The 16,768-nt window shown below is 50.0% G+C and overlaps 1 protein-coding gene across 1 annotated transcript in view; it reads left to right on the forward strand.

The window, feature by feature from the left end:
- NOTCH4 (notch receptor 4) overlaps positions 1-15,855 on the forward strand; it is a 40,094-nt gene extending 24,239 nt beyond the window's left edge. The window contains exons 15-26 of the mRNA XM_044419347.1: positions 692-925; positions 1,277-1,389; positions 2,560-2,978; positions 4,506-4,835; positions 6,762-6,925; positions 7,588-7,810; positions 9,427-9,517; positions 9,648-9,771; positions 10,096-10,337; positions 11,372-11,519; positions 13,652-13,749; positions 14,810-15,855. Of these exons, the coding sequence (XP_044275282.1) occupies positions 692-925; positions 1,277-1,389; positions 2,560-2,978; positions 4,506-4,835; positions 6,762-6,925; positions 7,588-7,810; positions 9,427-9,517; positions 9,648-9,771; positions 10,096-10,337; positions 11,372-11,519; positions 13,652-13,749; positions 14,810-15,187 (2,564 nt within the window). The 3' untranslated portion in view covers positions 15,188-15,855. The remainder of the gene's footprint in view (positions 1-691; positions 926-1,276; positions 1,390-2,559; positions 2,979-4,505; positions 4,836-6,761; positions 6,926-7,587; positions 7,811-9,426; positions 9,518-9,647; positions 9,772-10,095; positions 10,338-11,371; positions 11,520-13,651; positions 13,750-14,809) is intronic.
- Positions 15,856-16,768: the final 913 nt, after the last annotated feature.

A 16,768-nucleotide genomic window follows, 5' to 3' on the forward strand; every position in this document is an offset into this window, starting at 1 on the left:
CTCACAGCAGGGGAGTGGGGAGAGAGAGCTCAGTAGATTGCTGAACATAGAAGTCGCTCCTCCTGAAGAAATGGTATAGAAATGAAATAAATAAAACACTTCATCTGCCACCAAAATCCATACGTTTCCAAGCTTGCAATGTGATTTGCAGAGGGAAAAAACCTCATTCAATAGCATGCATGCATTCATATGGTGTGCACAAAAAAAAATATTTATTTATTTATTATTTATTAAAACATTTTTATGCCGGCCCATTCGCCGAAGCCTCGGGGCGGCTTACAACATTAAGTTAAAAAAAATACGAACATTAAATTATAACATTAAATTAAAATGTTTGTAAAGTACAAACATTAAGTTAAAAGGCAAAAAATAACAATATAAAATAAGTCGCCCTGGCCAGATAAAATCCAATAATATTAACAATGAATGAATCCTTTTGGAACATGTGCAAAGAGACACTTTAATCAATGAGAGCACACACGTGTTTCCGGCATGCCCAGAATTCCTGAGTACATTTGGAACGATGTGCACGAAAGCACACGTGCATTTTCCTGTGAAAAGAACAAAACAAAGCTCACACTTTGATACGCCTCCAAGTTGGACTGAGCTTTGACATGAACTTTGAAGAAGATCACTGGGATCAAGATCTGTACCTCCCTAATCTGGACATACTCTACCTCCCATCTTCCAGGTCCCAAATGTGATGTGGACCCCTGTTCCCTTCCTGGCCCCCAGTGCTACTATGGGGGGACTTGTGTGGCTCAGCCCGATGGATTCTCTTGCATCTGCCCCCCTGGGTATGTCGGTGAGCGGTGCCAGGGGGTGGTGGACGCCTGCTTCTCCCAGCCTTGCCATCTACTTGGGACCCAGGAGTGCCAGACCCATGAGCACGGCTTCCGGTGTTCGTGCTTGCCAGGATACACAGGTAAGGGATGGAGAGAGAGGGCAGCCAAGAGGGCGATGGGATGAGGAGGTGGCTTTCTGTCGCACAGCTGCCGCACACGCATTCTTAACAGGCGCACAAGAGATGTTTATGGGTTTGCAAGATTTAGCACCTGCTTTCTTACCAAAGCCTCAAAACCACAAACGAGCAGGGTAAAGCACAGGGATGCATTTAAAGTCTGAGTCACATTTAAGCGGCTTCAGTCATAAGTCAGTTTTTCCCCATTTCCGTTTTGCTCTGCTGTTAAGAAAAAGCGCAAAAATGTAAAAGCCATCTTTCTATTAAGGATGGAGGAGTACTCACTCCTTCTCCACTTCTTTCTTTCTTCTACAGGGCTTCTGTGTGAATCTGTGATTGACAGTTGTCAATCGAATCCCTGCCTCAATGGGGGAAGCTGCGGCATGGTGCCTAGCAAGCCGCTGGAATTCACCTGCCACTGTCCTCAGGTATGGAGGGAGTTCAGCAAGTGGGAAAGGAGCTGGGGCAGTGACCAGATGGCAGGGTGGCGTGGCAGCCATGATCTGAAAGACCACCCTCCCTCCCTCCCTCCCTCCCTTAAAGCCTACCAGGTTTTAAGATCTTCAGGAGAGGCTGTTCTCTAGGTCCCACTGCCATCAGAGGATGTTTGGCGTCAAGGCAAGACCTTCTTGAGAGCTGCTGCCCAGCAACTCCGGGTCGAGGGAGACTGGCCGGTCCCCTTTCTGCTGTCCTTAAGCTGGCAGACTTATTCAGGCAGGCCCAGCGGCGTGGTGGCAAATATTGACGTGCAGACGCTCAGTGTGATCCTCCCCTTAACCATGTCCCCAAGGAGCAGCCACTCCCACCGGAGGGCTGCTGGGAACAGAGAAGCCCTTGTCCAGTCAGAGGGGCCCATGCCCTGCTGCCCTGGCTCCATTTCCTTTGGTCACGGTTTAATTAAGATTCCGTTTTCAATCTGTGCTTCATGGTTAGCTGCTCTGAATGCTGTTTTAGGCAGAAAATGGAATATAAGTTAGTACATAAGTACCTAAACAGGAGAGTTTCTGGATCATCCATGTGCCTGAATATCACAGCTTCTGCCCTGAAGTCTTAAAGTAGGGCGGCGCTTTCTCTTGCTGGCTGGGAAACAGGGCTCTGCAGTTGCAGGACACTTGCTTGTGTCAAGTCTGACCACTGGCCTGTTTGGCTCAGTGTCATGCACACCTCCTTCAACCTGCTGCCTGCCAGATGTGTTGGATGAAGCCGTGCTGACTGAGGATGATGGGAGCGCTTGCCCCACACAGTCCTTTCCCAGTCAGCTGCACTGCGGATTCTATAGTTACATATTTATAGGGTGTAAGAAGATGCTGCCCCATATGGAGGCGAAGTAGTTGGTAGGCACCCTGGTGCCCTCAAGGTGCTTTGGACCACAACTCCCATCATCCTGAGTTGTCCTGGGGGGTGCTGGGAGTTAGGAACCAGCACGTCTGGAGGGCACCGAGTTGGGGTAGGCTGGAGGAGAAAGTATCAGGCTGGATGAATCCGTGGTCCATGGGGGAGCAAAGCAGAGGTGCTCCCAGCTGTGGCAGGATCAAAATGAAAGGCGCCTTTGGAGTTCTTAAAAAAAGGATCTTCTTGTCCCCGTGCCCCACATCTAGGGTTATGATGGCGCGACCTGTGACCTGCCCCTGCCTCCCTGCGGGTCCTTCTACTGCCACAACGGAGGGGTCTGCATCACCCACGCCTCCGGCCCTCAGTGCTTCTGCGTGGCAGGGTTTTCCGGGCCGGAATGCCTCCGTCCACTGTGCTCTCCGGGTCCCTGCCCTGCTGCCAATGATACTGCGCTCCTGGATTGCCAGCGGGTGGCAGGGGACACGCACTGCGACCGAGCCTGCAGCTCGCCCGAGACCCACTGGGACGGGGCTGACTGTTCCCTGGGGCTGCCGAACCCTTGGAAGAACTGCCCGAAGCAGGAGCTGTGCCGAGGGGCTTTCCGGGATGGGCGCTGCCAGCCCCACTGCAACAGCGAGGAGTGCCTGTTCGACGGACTGGACTGTGCCCAGCAGAAGGAGTGCAAGTGAGTCGCCACCCCGGGGCACCCCAAAGGAGGCGGCTGCAGGGAGCAGCGGGCGCCTCGTTGGCGGGTGGGCACGCACCGCCGCAGCCATGGTCTGAGCCCATTTAGGCACCCAGTCTGTGTGGGGTTCAGTCTTCCCAACCCAGAGTGGCTTAGTGGTCTGTCTCATTCCATCCAAACGGTATGGAAGATTTTGCCACAGTTCAGGGGTTGGATCCAGGAACTGCCCTGCATGGATGGAAGGTGCCTCCGCCTGATTTCTGGAGATCTCTCCTCCCCCACACAGCTCACCCCATTGAGAGGGCACCCCGCCCTCTGTGGAGCATTTCAGGGTGCTGGAGGGGTCCTTAAGCATGTGTGCCAGATCGGCATAGACCAAAGCGCCATTGAAGTCCAGCGTCGCCTTTCCCCTTGAGGCCAACCCGATTCCTTCCGGGAAGCCCAGCTGCTGGCTGGACGTGAAGGGAAAGCAGTGCACTCCAGCGAGACCCCTCCACTTGGGTGGCTCTTCCCTAGTGCTTGTCCTCCGCACCTGGGAGTCACAGGTATGCTGTCCCTGATCTGGCTGATTGCATTTAGCAACCATGCAGCCTTTTGGTCTGACCCTCTTGCGTACAGCTCTCGTCCTCTGTGAATATGTCCAAGTGCCAGCCCAGTATGTTAGGTTAGTGAAAACCATACTAGAACAAGGGGCTGTCAGTCCTCTTGCCAGTCAGCTTCACTGAGCCGGCCTTGATAATGAATCGGCCTTCCTCAGCAAGGTGCTCTCCGGGTGTGTTGGCGAACAACTCTCAGTTGGTGCGGGGATGCTGGGAGTTGCAACCCCACACATCTGGAGCTGTCGTGAGGTCGTAACTCATGTCCCCAATTACTCACACAGATGCTGGCAATAGAAACTAAAGACCTTTATTCCAAACGACTGCAAGATTTATGTTTACGGCAGATAGTGGAGGAGCTACCGTAGAGAGCTCCAAGCAACACAGTTGCCCCCTCCTTTCTGACCTCTCTGAGATTTGTCACGTGGACCTCAGTCTCCTGATACATCCCTCTCCACAGGGGTTGGACAAACTTCTTTCTCTCCTTCTCTGTTGTAATTGGAATTCTCCTCCTTCCCTGGGCATTCTCCATGACAACCGAGCCCCCTTCCTGATCTCCGGGAACTCCCTCAAAAACTTCAGAGTGAGGTGGCGGGGGGTGGGCTGTTTGTGCCGTGGGCACCAAGTATAAATCTCCCTGCTCTAAAGCCTCATCCTCGCTGGGGGCTTCTGGCCTCCCCCGAGTCATTAGGCACGACAGGAGCACACCCGGGTGAGAACTGCTGCCCGGTAGTGTCCATTATTTCAGGTCACATTTCCTCAGGTGGCGAGCAGGGCCTGCTCATTCTGCAGTGGAGGGCCCTGACGTTTGCCCCAAGGCCAGGCCTGACCGCACCACTGCCCTGTGCTCCAGTGCCAGCGGAGGAGGCTGGGGAATTCTTTGTCCATTGCCTGTACCCCCAATACGATGCCATGACCCTCTTCTCCTCAGCCCTTCGTATGCACCCTATTGCTGGGACCGCTTCGCTGACGGACACTGTGACGCGGGCTGCAACGTCCCCTCCTGCGGCTGGGATGGGGGGGACTGCTTGTCTGATCCTGTCCCCCGGGGAGACTCCGCAATGGGCTTGGCCGTCCTGCTGCCCCAGGAAGCTCTGCTTCGGTTCCTGCGCTCCCTGGCCACTGCTGTGCAGGCGGCGCTTCAGATCCAGCGAGACTCCCAGGGCAAAAAGAGGATCTATTCCTACAGTGGAAAGGAAAAGTTTGGGAGCGGGAGCAACTGGACGGGAGCTCAGTTAAAGGCTTCTGCAGAGACCATTGGGTAAGAGAGTCTCTGTTTCCCTGAGCAAACACTTGGTTGGTCTCGTTGCCGTTATGCGCCATCGAGTCCTTTCTGGCTTATGGTGACCCCACGACTGAACACCCCCCCCCCCCACCATGATATGTTTCCCTTGGCAGCCCTGCTCAGCTCTTGTTAACTCAAGGCTGTGGCTTCCTTTAGGGAATTTCCCCATCTTCAATTTTATTTATTGATTTATTTATTTAAAGCTTTTGCGTGCCGTCCCTTATGCACGGCATCTCAGGATGCCTTACAATCATTAAAACAACCACAATAAAACAGCGATTAGTAGCGATTAATCCGAAACACGCAAATTAAATAAATAAAGCAATTGTTAAACATTAAAATTTAAATTAGTTTTTAAAATCACAGTTAAATAAAAAGGTTTTAACCTGGTGCCGAAAAGAATATAAACTCGGCACCAGGCGAACCTCTCTGGGGAGCGCATGCCGTCATCTGGGCACCACCATGGATCTTCTGCCTTCAACTTTCCCTAGTATAGCTGTCTTCTTCAGTGACTCTCACCTTCTCATGATGTGCCCAAAGTACAAGAACTTCCGTTTTATAGCCTTTTACATCTTTATTAATATTGATGCATTTCTCGGTTAGATTAAGGCATCATGAAATAACTTCCTTTCCAATAATGATAAAATGCACATATAATCACAATAAAAACTGAACAAAATCAAACTGATAAATGTGCTAGGGCAATATAAAATGCGATTTCACATTGCAGGGACTACAGAGAAAAGACAACAAAGCTGGGACTGAGATAACAGAGTACAAAAAGACTGAAATATTTTTAAAGACTGAGATGATGCTAAACGTGTGGGGGAACAAGAAAGTCAGCTTGGTGCTGGAAAGATAACAGTAGCAGGCAAATTTTCCTTGGGGTGGCATTGTTAATTTGTTTAACTATTGGGAACGTTTATATACCACTCCTCATTTGTAAGTAATCCTGAAGCAAGTTTTAGAATAATAAAAGCAAACGAACAAAAATAGCATGTGTGGGCACAAGATGCACACACAGAAGATTGGATCATCATCATTGCAATACCACCTGTAACCAAAGCTTTCTAAACCGTTCACAACATTAAGTCACCCCTCCAGATTTCAGCCAGGTCTGACCCTGCATAGCTTCCAAGATCAGGCAGGATCAGGCACTTCAGGCTATATGGAAGGTCTTAATGGTTGAGGGTAGCTTATGGCTGGGAGAAAGACAAAGCAAGCAGATACATCTCTGGTAAATGCCTAAAACATGCCTGCACTGAGCCCTGGCTTAGGCTGCTGGGGAGATCATTGTGCAGGGCAGACATCCCTGTCACCATGTGCCACCAAACAGAAATCCATGGGCTGCAGCACAGATGAAAGGGCCGCAGTGGGAGGCGGGGGCACATGGATGAATATGGGAAGCCACAGGGGTTCTCTGGCCACAGACTCCATTGCCCAAGCCCCCATCCCCCCCCCCACGCCCCACCACCAGTGAGGAAGGAACCACATGGCTGCCCCTCCGAGAACGGAAAAGCACCTTGGAGAGGGAGAAAAGACCGGGAGGGGAGGAGACCAAGGCCATCTAGCTGTGCCGGCTCCTCTTGGCCCCACAGCCTCTTTCTTCCCCCTCCCCAGCACTTTAACTACATGGTTGAAAATAGCTGTCTAGATAAAAGGTATGACTGGTGGTGGAGATTGCTGCTGGGCGCATTTATGCCTGTGATTGCAATATCTTATGTGCATTCAGGCTGCAGCCGTGTGGTCCTTTGGAGGGCATCCAGAAGCCAAAGGATTAAATGCAAATCAGAGGCAGGCAGCCCAGCAAGTGCCAAGAGAAGTGCCCCAGGCAGCAACCATGCTGGACATCCCGGACATAATCAATTCCCATGTTATTGTTTGCTCTTGTTTTCGTTGCAGGTGGACCATCTTCCTGATCGTGGATGGGAAGAAGTGCTCCAGGCTGTGTCCCACATCCTCCAAATCTGTGCTGAATTTCTTGGGTGCCCTATCCGCCAAAGAAACCCTTGAATCCCTGATCCCATACCCAATAGTAGCTGCCTGGCTTGAACCAATAGATAACGGTACAGTGTACATTTAGGAAGAATTTCTGAGAGTCTGAGACAAAAGTGGGCTTGGCTACCTGATGAGAACTGAGTGGGATTTCCAAAACTGGTCTAAGATAGATGATCAAGTGGTTGCATTTTAAAAATTCATTATAATTATAACCCGTCATTCCACTAAATTCTGCTCAAGGTGATTTTTAATAAAATCGGATAAAATAGCAAAGTTGTACTTCATCATTAAAAACCCATTGCATAAAATAAACTTATTAAAATAGATCAAATAAAAATGCATCAGTAAGAAAGAAATAACAGCACCTACCAGATTAAAACCAAGTCAATTAACGTCAAGATTGACAGATGCATATATGGTAAGCTTAAATGCATATATGGTAAGCTATTCTGACAGATTTGACTGGCAGGTAAAGCACTTTAGGAATTTCTCAGAGCATTTGCTCCATTGCATACTGATGTTAATGCACAGATGTGCAAACTCCAACCATTTTTTAAACGTAACATTTTTAAAAATTACATTTTTAAAAAAGTTTGTGAGTCTGTAACTCAGAAAAAGCTGGGGGAACCCTCAATAATTAATCTGGGATTGAGAAGCCTATTTTTAAATTGGGCCCGATGACAGAAGGGCAAAGCTGCTGTTTCATAAGCTCTTTTCTTCTCACAATCAGATCCCGAGGCCTCTGTTTCCCATTTTTCTGGGCCCCTCATTTACAGTGTGGGAGCCGGAGCTGTGATAATAGCCGTGCTGATCTTTTTCGGGCTGTGGAGGATCCGCCGGCCCCAGCACCGTGAACACGGGTCCCTCTGGTTCCCACCTGGATTTGCTCCGCACCAAGGCAAGAAACGTCGCTGCCGGAGGGAACCTGTGGGGGAAGATGCGATTGGACTAAAGTGAGTATGGGAAGAAAGGCAGCTAAGTATTTACTTTCCAAGTTTCTAGCCTGCTCTGTACTCCAAGCCGCTTGCAAGCATAAATACGTCCAAACAACTTGCAAATAGTTTAAACCAGCAGCAGAATAAAAAGATAAACCCATTCCACAGGCAAATTAAAAACCTGTTTTAAATGGTGGTGAAATAAAAAGCCTTGGCAGAGCAATGGCTGGCTAGGGCTTTTCTCTGTTTAAGTATATGAGGTGTGACACAAAAATAACAGGATTAGTAATAAAAAAAAATTATTGATGAATTACAGCATTCTAAACATTGTCACCTTCTATATACTCCCCCTCCTGATCTCTACACCACTCCATACATATTTTCCATTGATTGAAACAGTGCTGGAAGTCTTCTTGCATGAGGCTCTTCAACAGGCTTGCCGTTTTTGTCTTCACTTCATCCATTCACGCAAAACGTGTTCCCTTCAGGTCACTTTTGATTTTTGGGAACAAGTCAAAATCACAGGGAGCTAAATCGGGTGAATAAGGAGGATGATCGAGGACAGGAATGTTTCTTCCACTCAAAAACTGCTTTACAGAAAAAGCATTGTGCGCAGGAGTATGATGTTGATTCGCTGTTTGATTTTCCCCCACAACGTTATCACAGCAACACCAAGTGTACCAAGTGTAGTTTGAATACTGACCGGGCTATTCATAGGATTATACCTAGCTGGTAGGCGGCTTGAGAGGGTGTATAGGAGGAGATACAGTTCTATGATGTATGTCTAGCCAACCTCCAGACAATTTTCCAGGAAAGCCCTAAGCACAATCCAGTTAGTTCTGTGTCTCACCTAGTACATAGGATTACACCCTAATAGTGTTTTAGCTGGACTGCAAAGCACATTATCAGGACTCCCAGGCAAAAACACCCCACAGCCCGAGTGGTGCTCCTGAAAAGGGTCTTTCACCATTTACTTCAACATCTGAAGGTGAGAAAGTTTGGAGAAAGGCCTCACAGGCAAAGCATAATATTCATGAGAGCAGCCACAGAAAGGGAAGAGGAAGAGGCTTGGTGGCCAAACTGAAGAGATGCTGGGAACATCTGATTTAGAATGGTACAAGATGGACCATAAGTCAGTGGAAGGGCCCGTGATTTGCCTGCAAGTCTTGAGTGCGTTTGTTTAAAAGGATTTGACAGCCAGTGACGAGAGAGCCGCCTGTCTGTAATCCTGGAGACCTGTACCCCGTCAAGGCAGACGAGGGTGCAGACCCAGACCTGGCCCACCTGAGGTTCTACCTGGCCTTCCCAAATTTCATAGACTGTGATGCCTCTTTTCCCTTCATAATAGTGAGGGGCACTAAGAAGGTCAAGCTAAAATATGCTGGGAGAGGTTGCATTTTAGCCTCACCCTTTTTGCCTTTGACCCACCCAGCCCCCAAGAGTTTATCTGAAGTAGAATTTGGCCCTTGGTCTGAAAGAATTTCAACAGCCATGGAGGAATTGATATGGACAGATGAATACATAGTTTGACCTGCTTTAACGCTGCTTCTCTGTTCCTCCCTGTTAAGAAAATAGCAGTATTTTGGATCAGCACTTCCCTCAACCTTTTTTTTTTAACCTCTTCCAAAATGCAGGCCAATGAAGCCAGGTGCTGAATTTGTGGAAGACTTGGATATGTGTGCCAGCCCCCACTTTGATGGACCCCTGAACACCAAAGATATGAAGGTATTTGTACACAGGGAGGAGAAGTTTTGAGGACAGTATGAAACATTGCACATGCTCTGTGAGGAGCCACTCTTGTTGCTGAGCTGAATCTTTGCTGGATTTGTTGTGTTTCATGGCTTCTTGTATACAGGGAGACCCCGATGCCATCTCGGTACCAGAGCAAGACCAGTTTAAGCCAAAGCAGAAGGTTCAGTTCAGCCACCCAACCCAAGAGAAGGATGCCAACCCAAAGGCAGCCAAAAAGCAAGAGCCAGGTAAAAAGAGAAGCATAACTCCTGGAGAAACCATGAGCAGGAGGTCCTGTCCCTGCAGAAGAACGAGCGAGGAGGGAATCCAGCGATGCTAGGCAACTAAAAATGTCCTATGGTACCCTGCTTCAGCGACCTCCTCTGGTGGTCACAGGGCAGCTTTAGCTGCAGGCACAAGGCAGTCAGGGCCCAGCCCTCCCAGGCTAGTCAGAGGAACCCTGGGAAGTTCTGCCTAGCAGAAGTGGCTGAAATACAAAGTCCTGCCTTTCTGTGTGGCAGTACTGGAAGTTGTATCTCCCACTCACTCCATGCCCTTGTTTCCTTCTCCAGTTTGTGGCTTGACACCACTGATGCCTTTGGCCCATTCTCCTGGGTTGGAATCAGAAGAATCCTGGACAGACCAGCCAATGGGAAGCTCCGGGGAGACGCCGCTCCACTTAGCAGCCCGATATTCCCGTGCGGATGCTGCCCGGCGACTCTTGGCATCAGCTGCTGATGTCAATGCGCGTGACCAGTGGGGACGGACTCCCCTGCACACTGCCATTGCAGCCGATGCGCTGGGCGTTTTCCAGGTGAGGGACGGAGAGGGGGATGGAGCGCAGTTGCGTAGTCCATAGTACAGGGCCTTCCTGTGATGAGGACTCCGGGGAGGAAGAAAAGCTGTCTCAGGTGTGGCCATTATCTGTTTGATACAGTGGCTCAGAGAATGGAGAAGACCTCCTGGGCAGCACCTGGGAAACTCTACACAAATATGAGTTTTAAATTGTGATTGTGCGGTTTGATTTTTTTTAGGTGTGTTTGCAAAACTGCACCAGTCCACAATGTGCAGAAATTTGACACCTTGAGTGCCCCAATGTCCGAGGGGGGGCGTGTAGCGCTCCAGGCAGCAACCCTCCATATGAACCTGAAGAGGCTTCTAATGGGGTTATTCTGTACCTTGCTTTTGCTTGACCGCTGTCAGGATGGTCTAGCACTCTAAGCTGCCCAGAGAACCTTTGGGTTATGGGGCAGCATAGAAATGGAATTAAATAAACAAACAAAAAAGATGGTTTGGACATTCTCAGGAAAAACGGGCAGTGGTGGGGGACCCACACAATGAGCTGAAAACAGCTCAAATTATGGTGGGGAGGGGGGAACAATCAGTCTTGCCATGGTGCCCCCTCAGATACCATTGGGAACACTGAAGGTGAAGGACGGAGAGGGAGGCAGCAAACAACCCGCAGTGAGCCCAGTGTGCTGTCTGTTGGGTACACTGCGGGTTGTTCACAGATCTGCTAACCCACTGTGACTTTTTGCTCACTCTGCCCATTAACTTTACTAAAGTCCTGCTCCTCTGGACATGAAAATGGCTCAGACTAGTTTGTTAATATGAAAAAAAAATCAGCAACGAGCATTTTCGGACTCTCTTTGGGGTGTGACTATGGGAGTTTAATGACAAATGCCTGAGCTTTAGAATTTAACGTTATGCCACTGCTTAATGGCCCTAGTGAGTTTGTACAAGGAGAGTATCCGAAATCTGCTGGTGACGTTCCCCTTCAAAATTTCTGCCGTCTGGCTGTTCCCTTTCCCTCTGACACTGGCTGATCTCAGGGTTGTCTCCCAACAGATCCTTCTCCGGGACAGGCAGACGGACTTGGATGCATCAGCACACGATGGCTGCACCCCACTAATTCTTGCCACACGACTCGGGGTTGAAAACATGGTGGAGGAGCTGGTGGGAAGCCATGCGGATATCAGGGCTGTAGACAAGAGAGGTGGGCATGCTTGGCGTTACAGGGCTGGCAGTGCATGACGGCTGAAAAAATAAAATACAACATAATTTTAAAAAATAATACACAATACAGGAATGAGGCAGCCCTGGGGCCTGTCATCGGCTGCCCTGCAGAGGGAAAGGACCACCTTCTTGGCCCACCTGTATGCCTCCTGGAGGCCAGGTGCTGGGCCCGTGTGGAAGCAGGATGCTGGATGAGTGGCAGTCATAAGAGGCCATCTAGCCCGACCCCCACATCTCCCTGAAGGCCTCCAGGGAGGGAGAGCCCCACAAAGACATCCCTCCACCGACTGCTTCAATGTCAAGGTTGTTCTCGGGAGGGTCAGGCAATGTATCTCCTCTCCTGCCACTCTGGAATGTCCCATATGTCACCCGTGGGCACCAGGGTCCAGCAGGCACCTCTCTCGGCACCCGTGGGGCTCCCTACCCCTCCTGATTTGTATTTTATTTAAGTGGCGTTTCATCTTTTAAAAAATGAACTGCAGAACCATTTTCATTTGGGTACGGAAGGGTGGTTTAGTATTTGGAAGCTCAGCCCCCACCTCTGCCTTATGCTTACGATTCTTGAGAAGGTTATTCTTCTGTAGCCTCCCCACTTGGCTGTTTTTGGAAGGAAATATTTTGCAATTGGCCATGCCCAGCATGGCAGCCATTGGCTGTGACTCCTTCTCAAAATTTCAAATGTGCCCACCAATCCAAAAAGTTTAAGGCGGTTGATGGAAATGGTGAAACATTAAATAAATTTATGTATTACTAGCTGATCACCCAGTTACTAAAACGTTTGCCAATTAGAGAAGGGCTGCTTCTTCCAGAATATCCAAGCACCACAAATTAAATTATTATCATTATCATTATTATTAGAAACTTTTCTATACCGTCCCATACTGAGACATCTCAGGATGGTTTACAAATGACTTTCACAGATACATCCATGCAGGCAAACTAGCCCTACCTTATGGACTAGTAACTTTTGGAACAAGTTTGCAAAGCTGCTGTTGCACACTTTTATTCCTGTACCAAGGAGGTGACTCGAGAGCCATTTTGCTTATTGTTTTTCCAACTCTTTTCTGCCTGCCCCTCTCTGTAAGCCATTTTGTGGAAGCACCTACAATACTCAAAATTCCAAAGTTGCTTTCCAATCCAAAATGTTTGAGGACTCCTGCTGTAACTTAAACTTAATAGATTTCATCCTGCCCTCTGAGAGAGCAGAAAGCAAGACGCTGAGCTGTTCTGTGCAAATCAGAAGCTTTGTTTCCGATTCAGCAGAGACTCTTGATACGTCAAACTTGGATCTCCCCTGCCTGGCCCTTTCCTATTAGTTTTCTAAATTCTGGCTGCCAATTTCAGATGCAGGAGCTGGTCTCTAAGTACTTCTGTGCAACCACAGAAGGGGTAAGATGCTGTAAGGCACCGAACTCATCACCATCTTCCTGGACTCAGTGCCCGCAGTGTGTACACACGCACGCACACACACACACTTTAATATGCTCTGTCAGTGTGTACGGTTGTGCAAAGGACCCCTAAAGGTAGCCCTATTTGTGAGAAGGGATGCCTGCACAGGGGAAAGGAAAGTATTTGATCTGAAGGGGGGAACCTCAGACTGCCAATCAGGGGCTGGAGCAGGAGGTGAAGCACCGCTGGGCAAAAAGCCAGTTAATCCAGCGGTGATCTGATGCAGGGAGATCACCTGCCCCTGTACCTTTCTTTCAGCAAGTGTACCTGGACAGTGGGGGAGGGGGCAGCGGGCCTCCCATGAGTCTGGCTCTTCCAAGGAAAGATTTGGGGCCCCAGCCTGAATGGTTGAGAGGCTGCTGCGGGCCTCTTTGGCGATCCCCTCAGTAGAGACACACTGCCCTTGAGATCCTGCAGGGCAGGGCTGGGCACCCGGTGCCCCAGGATGTCCTGAGCTAGCGCTCTCCGCAGCCCCAGGCTGCACAGTCTTAAGGGAGCCCGAAATATCTGGAAGGCACCCACTTGCTTAACCCGGGAGATCTTTCTTCACCAGAGGAATGGAAACCCTCTAGCGGGGGACGGGGTGGCGTGAGGCACAGCGGCCTGCATGGCCCTACCCTCCAGGATCCAGACACCCAGGCGTCTGCTTCTTGCTGCCTGCAGGGAAGAGCGCCCTCCACTGGGCTGCGGCGGTGAACAACATCCGCGCCGCCCTCGTCCTGCTCAGAAACGGAGCCGACTGCGACGCGCAGGACAATCGGGTAAGGCCTGTTCCTCGCCGGAGGAGGGAGGAGAGCGGCAGAAGATGCCCGCGCAGGCCGCTGAAATGCGTCCAGAGGGCAAGCGCGTTTCCGCATGGGGTGAGAGTTAAGAGGCCAGGCACGAGGGAAGCTGCCTGGCCCTGGGTCGGATTATTTCTCAGTCTGGCTTAATATTGGCTAGACGAGTTTCCCCCCAAACCCGCTCCCTTCGGTGGCTGTGCTGACTGGGGATGATGGGAAATGTAGTCCGGAGCATCTGTAGGGTCCCCGGTAGGGGAGAACTGGCTGGCAGCAGTTCCTCTGGGGATTGAGACAGGGAATTTCTAGACCCTGCTTTTAACTGAGGAAAGCGGGGACTAGCTGGAAACCTGGATATTGCTGACGATGGGTAAGGCTTGCAAAATTACAAATAATATGGGTACAGTGGGAGAGAGAGAGAGAGAGCGAGAGAACTGTCATTGTCCAATTCCTGATAGAAGCTGGTATCCATTGATAACATAGTTTAAAAACAATTATCAGCAAGCTCGGAAGGAAGGATGAGAGGAAGTATTTCTTACTATGTATGAAAAGCTTTTGATGTTTGTCATCCGCATCTGTCCTGGCTGCTTCTGCGTGGAAGGTATTCTTAAGAATTAGCCAGGCACGCAGAGCAGGCGTGGGTAGCTTCAGGAGGTCCTGGGACCATTTTCAGCCCTAGACACTGCACCACCCATGGGCCAGAGTCTGTTGGCTGACCTGAAAAAGGAATTACATTTTGTTTGTTTTTTGCAGAAAAGGTGGCCTCCATAGCAGTAAGGAGTACTAAAAGGGTCAAATTTAGCAAACAAGATAATTTAGCAAACAAGCTTCCCCCACCTCAAATCAATATTAAACCCAAAAAATAATACATGGGGGAGGAATGAGTGAGAAAGACACACTAAATAGAAGCCTTGAAGTTCAGTGCACCCAGTCAAGTCTCTGGCAAGCCACAAAAGGTGGCTAATGAACCAGGAGGTAGCTGGGGCCAGCCTTGAGCGATGCCGCCACATCTGGCGATTTCAACGTCTTGTTCTGCTCGTAGGCACAGACGCCGTTGTTCCTGGCAGCCCAAGAGGGAAGTTACAAAGTGGCCTGCATTCTCCTCCAACATGGGGCCAAGCAGACCCTCCGTGACCACATGGGCCGCCTCCCGAAGGACGTGGCCAAAGAGCGACTCCACCATGACATCCTGTCCCTCCTGGACCATTCCTGCCCCTCCCGAGGGGCTGGCCACCCTTCACCACACAGGCCGCGGCCACAGGCCCATCGGGCTGCTGCCGGCCTAGGCAGGTTGCCCTGGCAGCCCAGCAACCAGCCACGGCTAACTCCCGTCCCGGAGCAGGAAGGCCCTGCCAATCACCCCTCTCCCAAGCTGCCTGCTGGCCCGTCAGGAGATGTCGTGGGGCCCCCTGCTGACTGACTCCGCCCCCTCTGGGTGAGAATTGGACAGATGCCAGCCTGTGAGTCCAAGATGGCGCCTGCAGCCATGAAGTGGGGCAGCCTGCTGAGGTCGTGCGGGCCAGAACGGTGGTGCTGCGGGGAGTTGCCTGGAAGCTGACTGGAGGCGAGCAGTGCCTGCGAGCGGATCCGGTGCTCTGCACGGAAGCATGACGGTGCCCCACGTGGGATGTCAGAGGTTGCCTGAGAGCATGTCTGAGGTTGCTGTCACACAGCAGGATGATGACCTGGGTCAGCAGTGACTCTGCTTCACACAGCCTGAGGCCTACAGAGCCGCCTGCATCAGGGCTTGTTACAAGCCGAAGGCCAAGGTTCTTCCAGCAGCGTGTCCTACTGACACTTTTCTGACTTGCAATTCCCCTCTCTACACTGTTATCATTAGACTTGACTTTGCTTTTCTACTGGCGCCGTGTCAGACAGCAAGGGAGTCTAGGCCTATCTAAGCTGAGCCTAAGCAAGCCAGGCCTAGGAAGTACGTACATGCTGAAAGAGGCAGCCTGTTTTCAGTTTCCAGAACTGTGAAGGTTCCCTCCCTATCAGTAAGTATGGCTACAGTGCTCAATGTGGCTCCTTTGAGGCTAATCTTCCCCACCCACTGCCTCCTTGCCTGAGGCAGGGGGAAAGCGCAGGCAGCTTGTGAGGCTCTCTCCTCAGTCCTCACAAAATGAGGAACTCCCAAAGGATGAGCCACATCCTTCAGCCCCCATAACACCTGCAACAAGGAAGCCTTCCCCTCTGTAATCAAGCAGAGCCAGCCAAGAATAATTTGAGAAAAGCAAGTGCAAGAAGATCAAGAGAAGCGGGGAGGCATTCCCTTCTGTTGCTAGCAGCCCCATCGGTGGATATGCTGCATACCAGCCTTCTAGGTGTTTTGACTACAAAATCCACAGCCCCAATCAGTGTGACCAATGATTGGGGATGCTGGGACTTTTGGTCCAGGACATCTGTGAGGTGCCCACTTGCCAAAGGCTGCAGTATACTCAGGGTCACTCTCTATGGTTCAGGTAATCCTATGCACATTTTCCTGGGAGTAAAGGCCAGTAGTCAGTGGGGCATAGTTCTGAGTCAGTATGGCACAGGATTATACTATCCTAGCTATCAGACTTCAGGAGCATTTGTTTTGTCCTTTTCTCCTTGATTCAGCATCCTCTCCTTCAGGCTCCGGGTTTAATTGGAGCAAACAAGCCCACGGCATGTAAGAAAAGGGTAAAGCATCTTTGAGAACGCACAGCATCTATTCCCCGTAACCCTGCCACTGCAAAACCACTGGCGTCCTGGGTAGGCCACTGCTGATATATTAGTATAATATAGTATATATTATACTATATTATACTATAGTCTATAGCTGATAGTTTATTATAGTATGATAATAGATATCATTAATCATATTTATTATATATTGTTCTATATTATAAAATATTACCATTATATTGCATTTATATGCCACTTTTTTCCCTCTTACATGGCTCCATTTTATCGGTACAACAACCCTGTGAGGTAGGTTGGGCTGAGAGTCTGTGATTGGCCCAGTCAGGTGATGAGC

Source organism: Varanus komodoensis, unplaced genomic scaffold (assembly GCF_004798865.1).
Source record: "Varanus komodoensis strain SLA01 unplaced genomic scaffold, ASM479886v1 scaffold102, whole genome shotgun sequence".
NCBI lineage: Eukaryota > Metazoa > Chordata > Lepidosauria > Squamata > Varanidae > Varanus > Varanus komodoensis.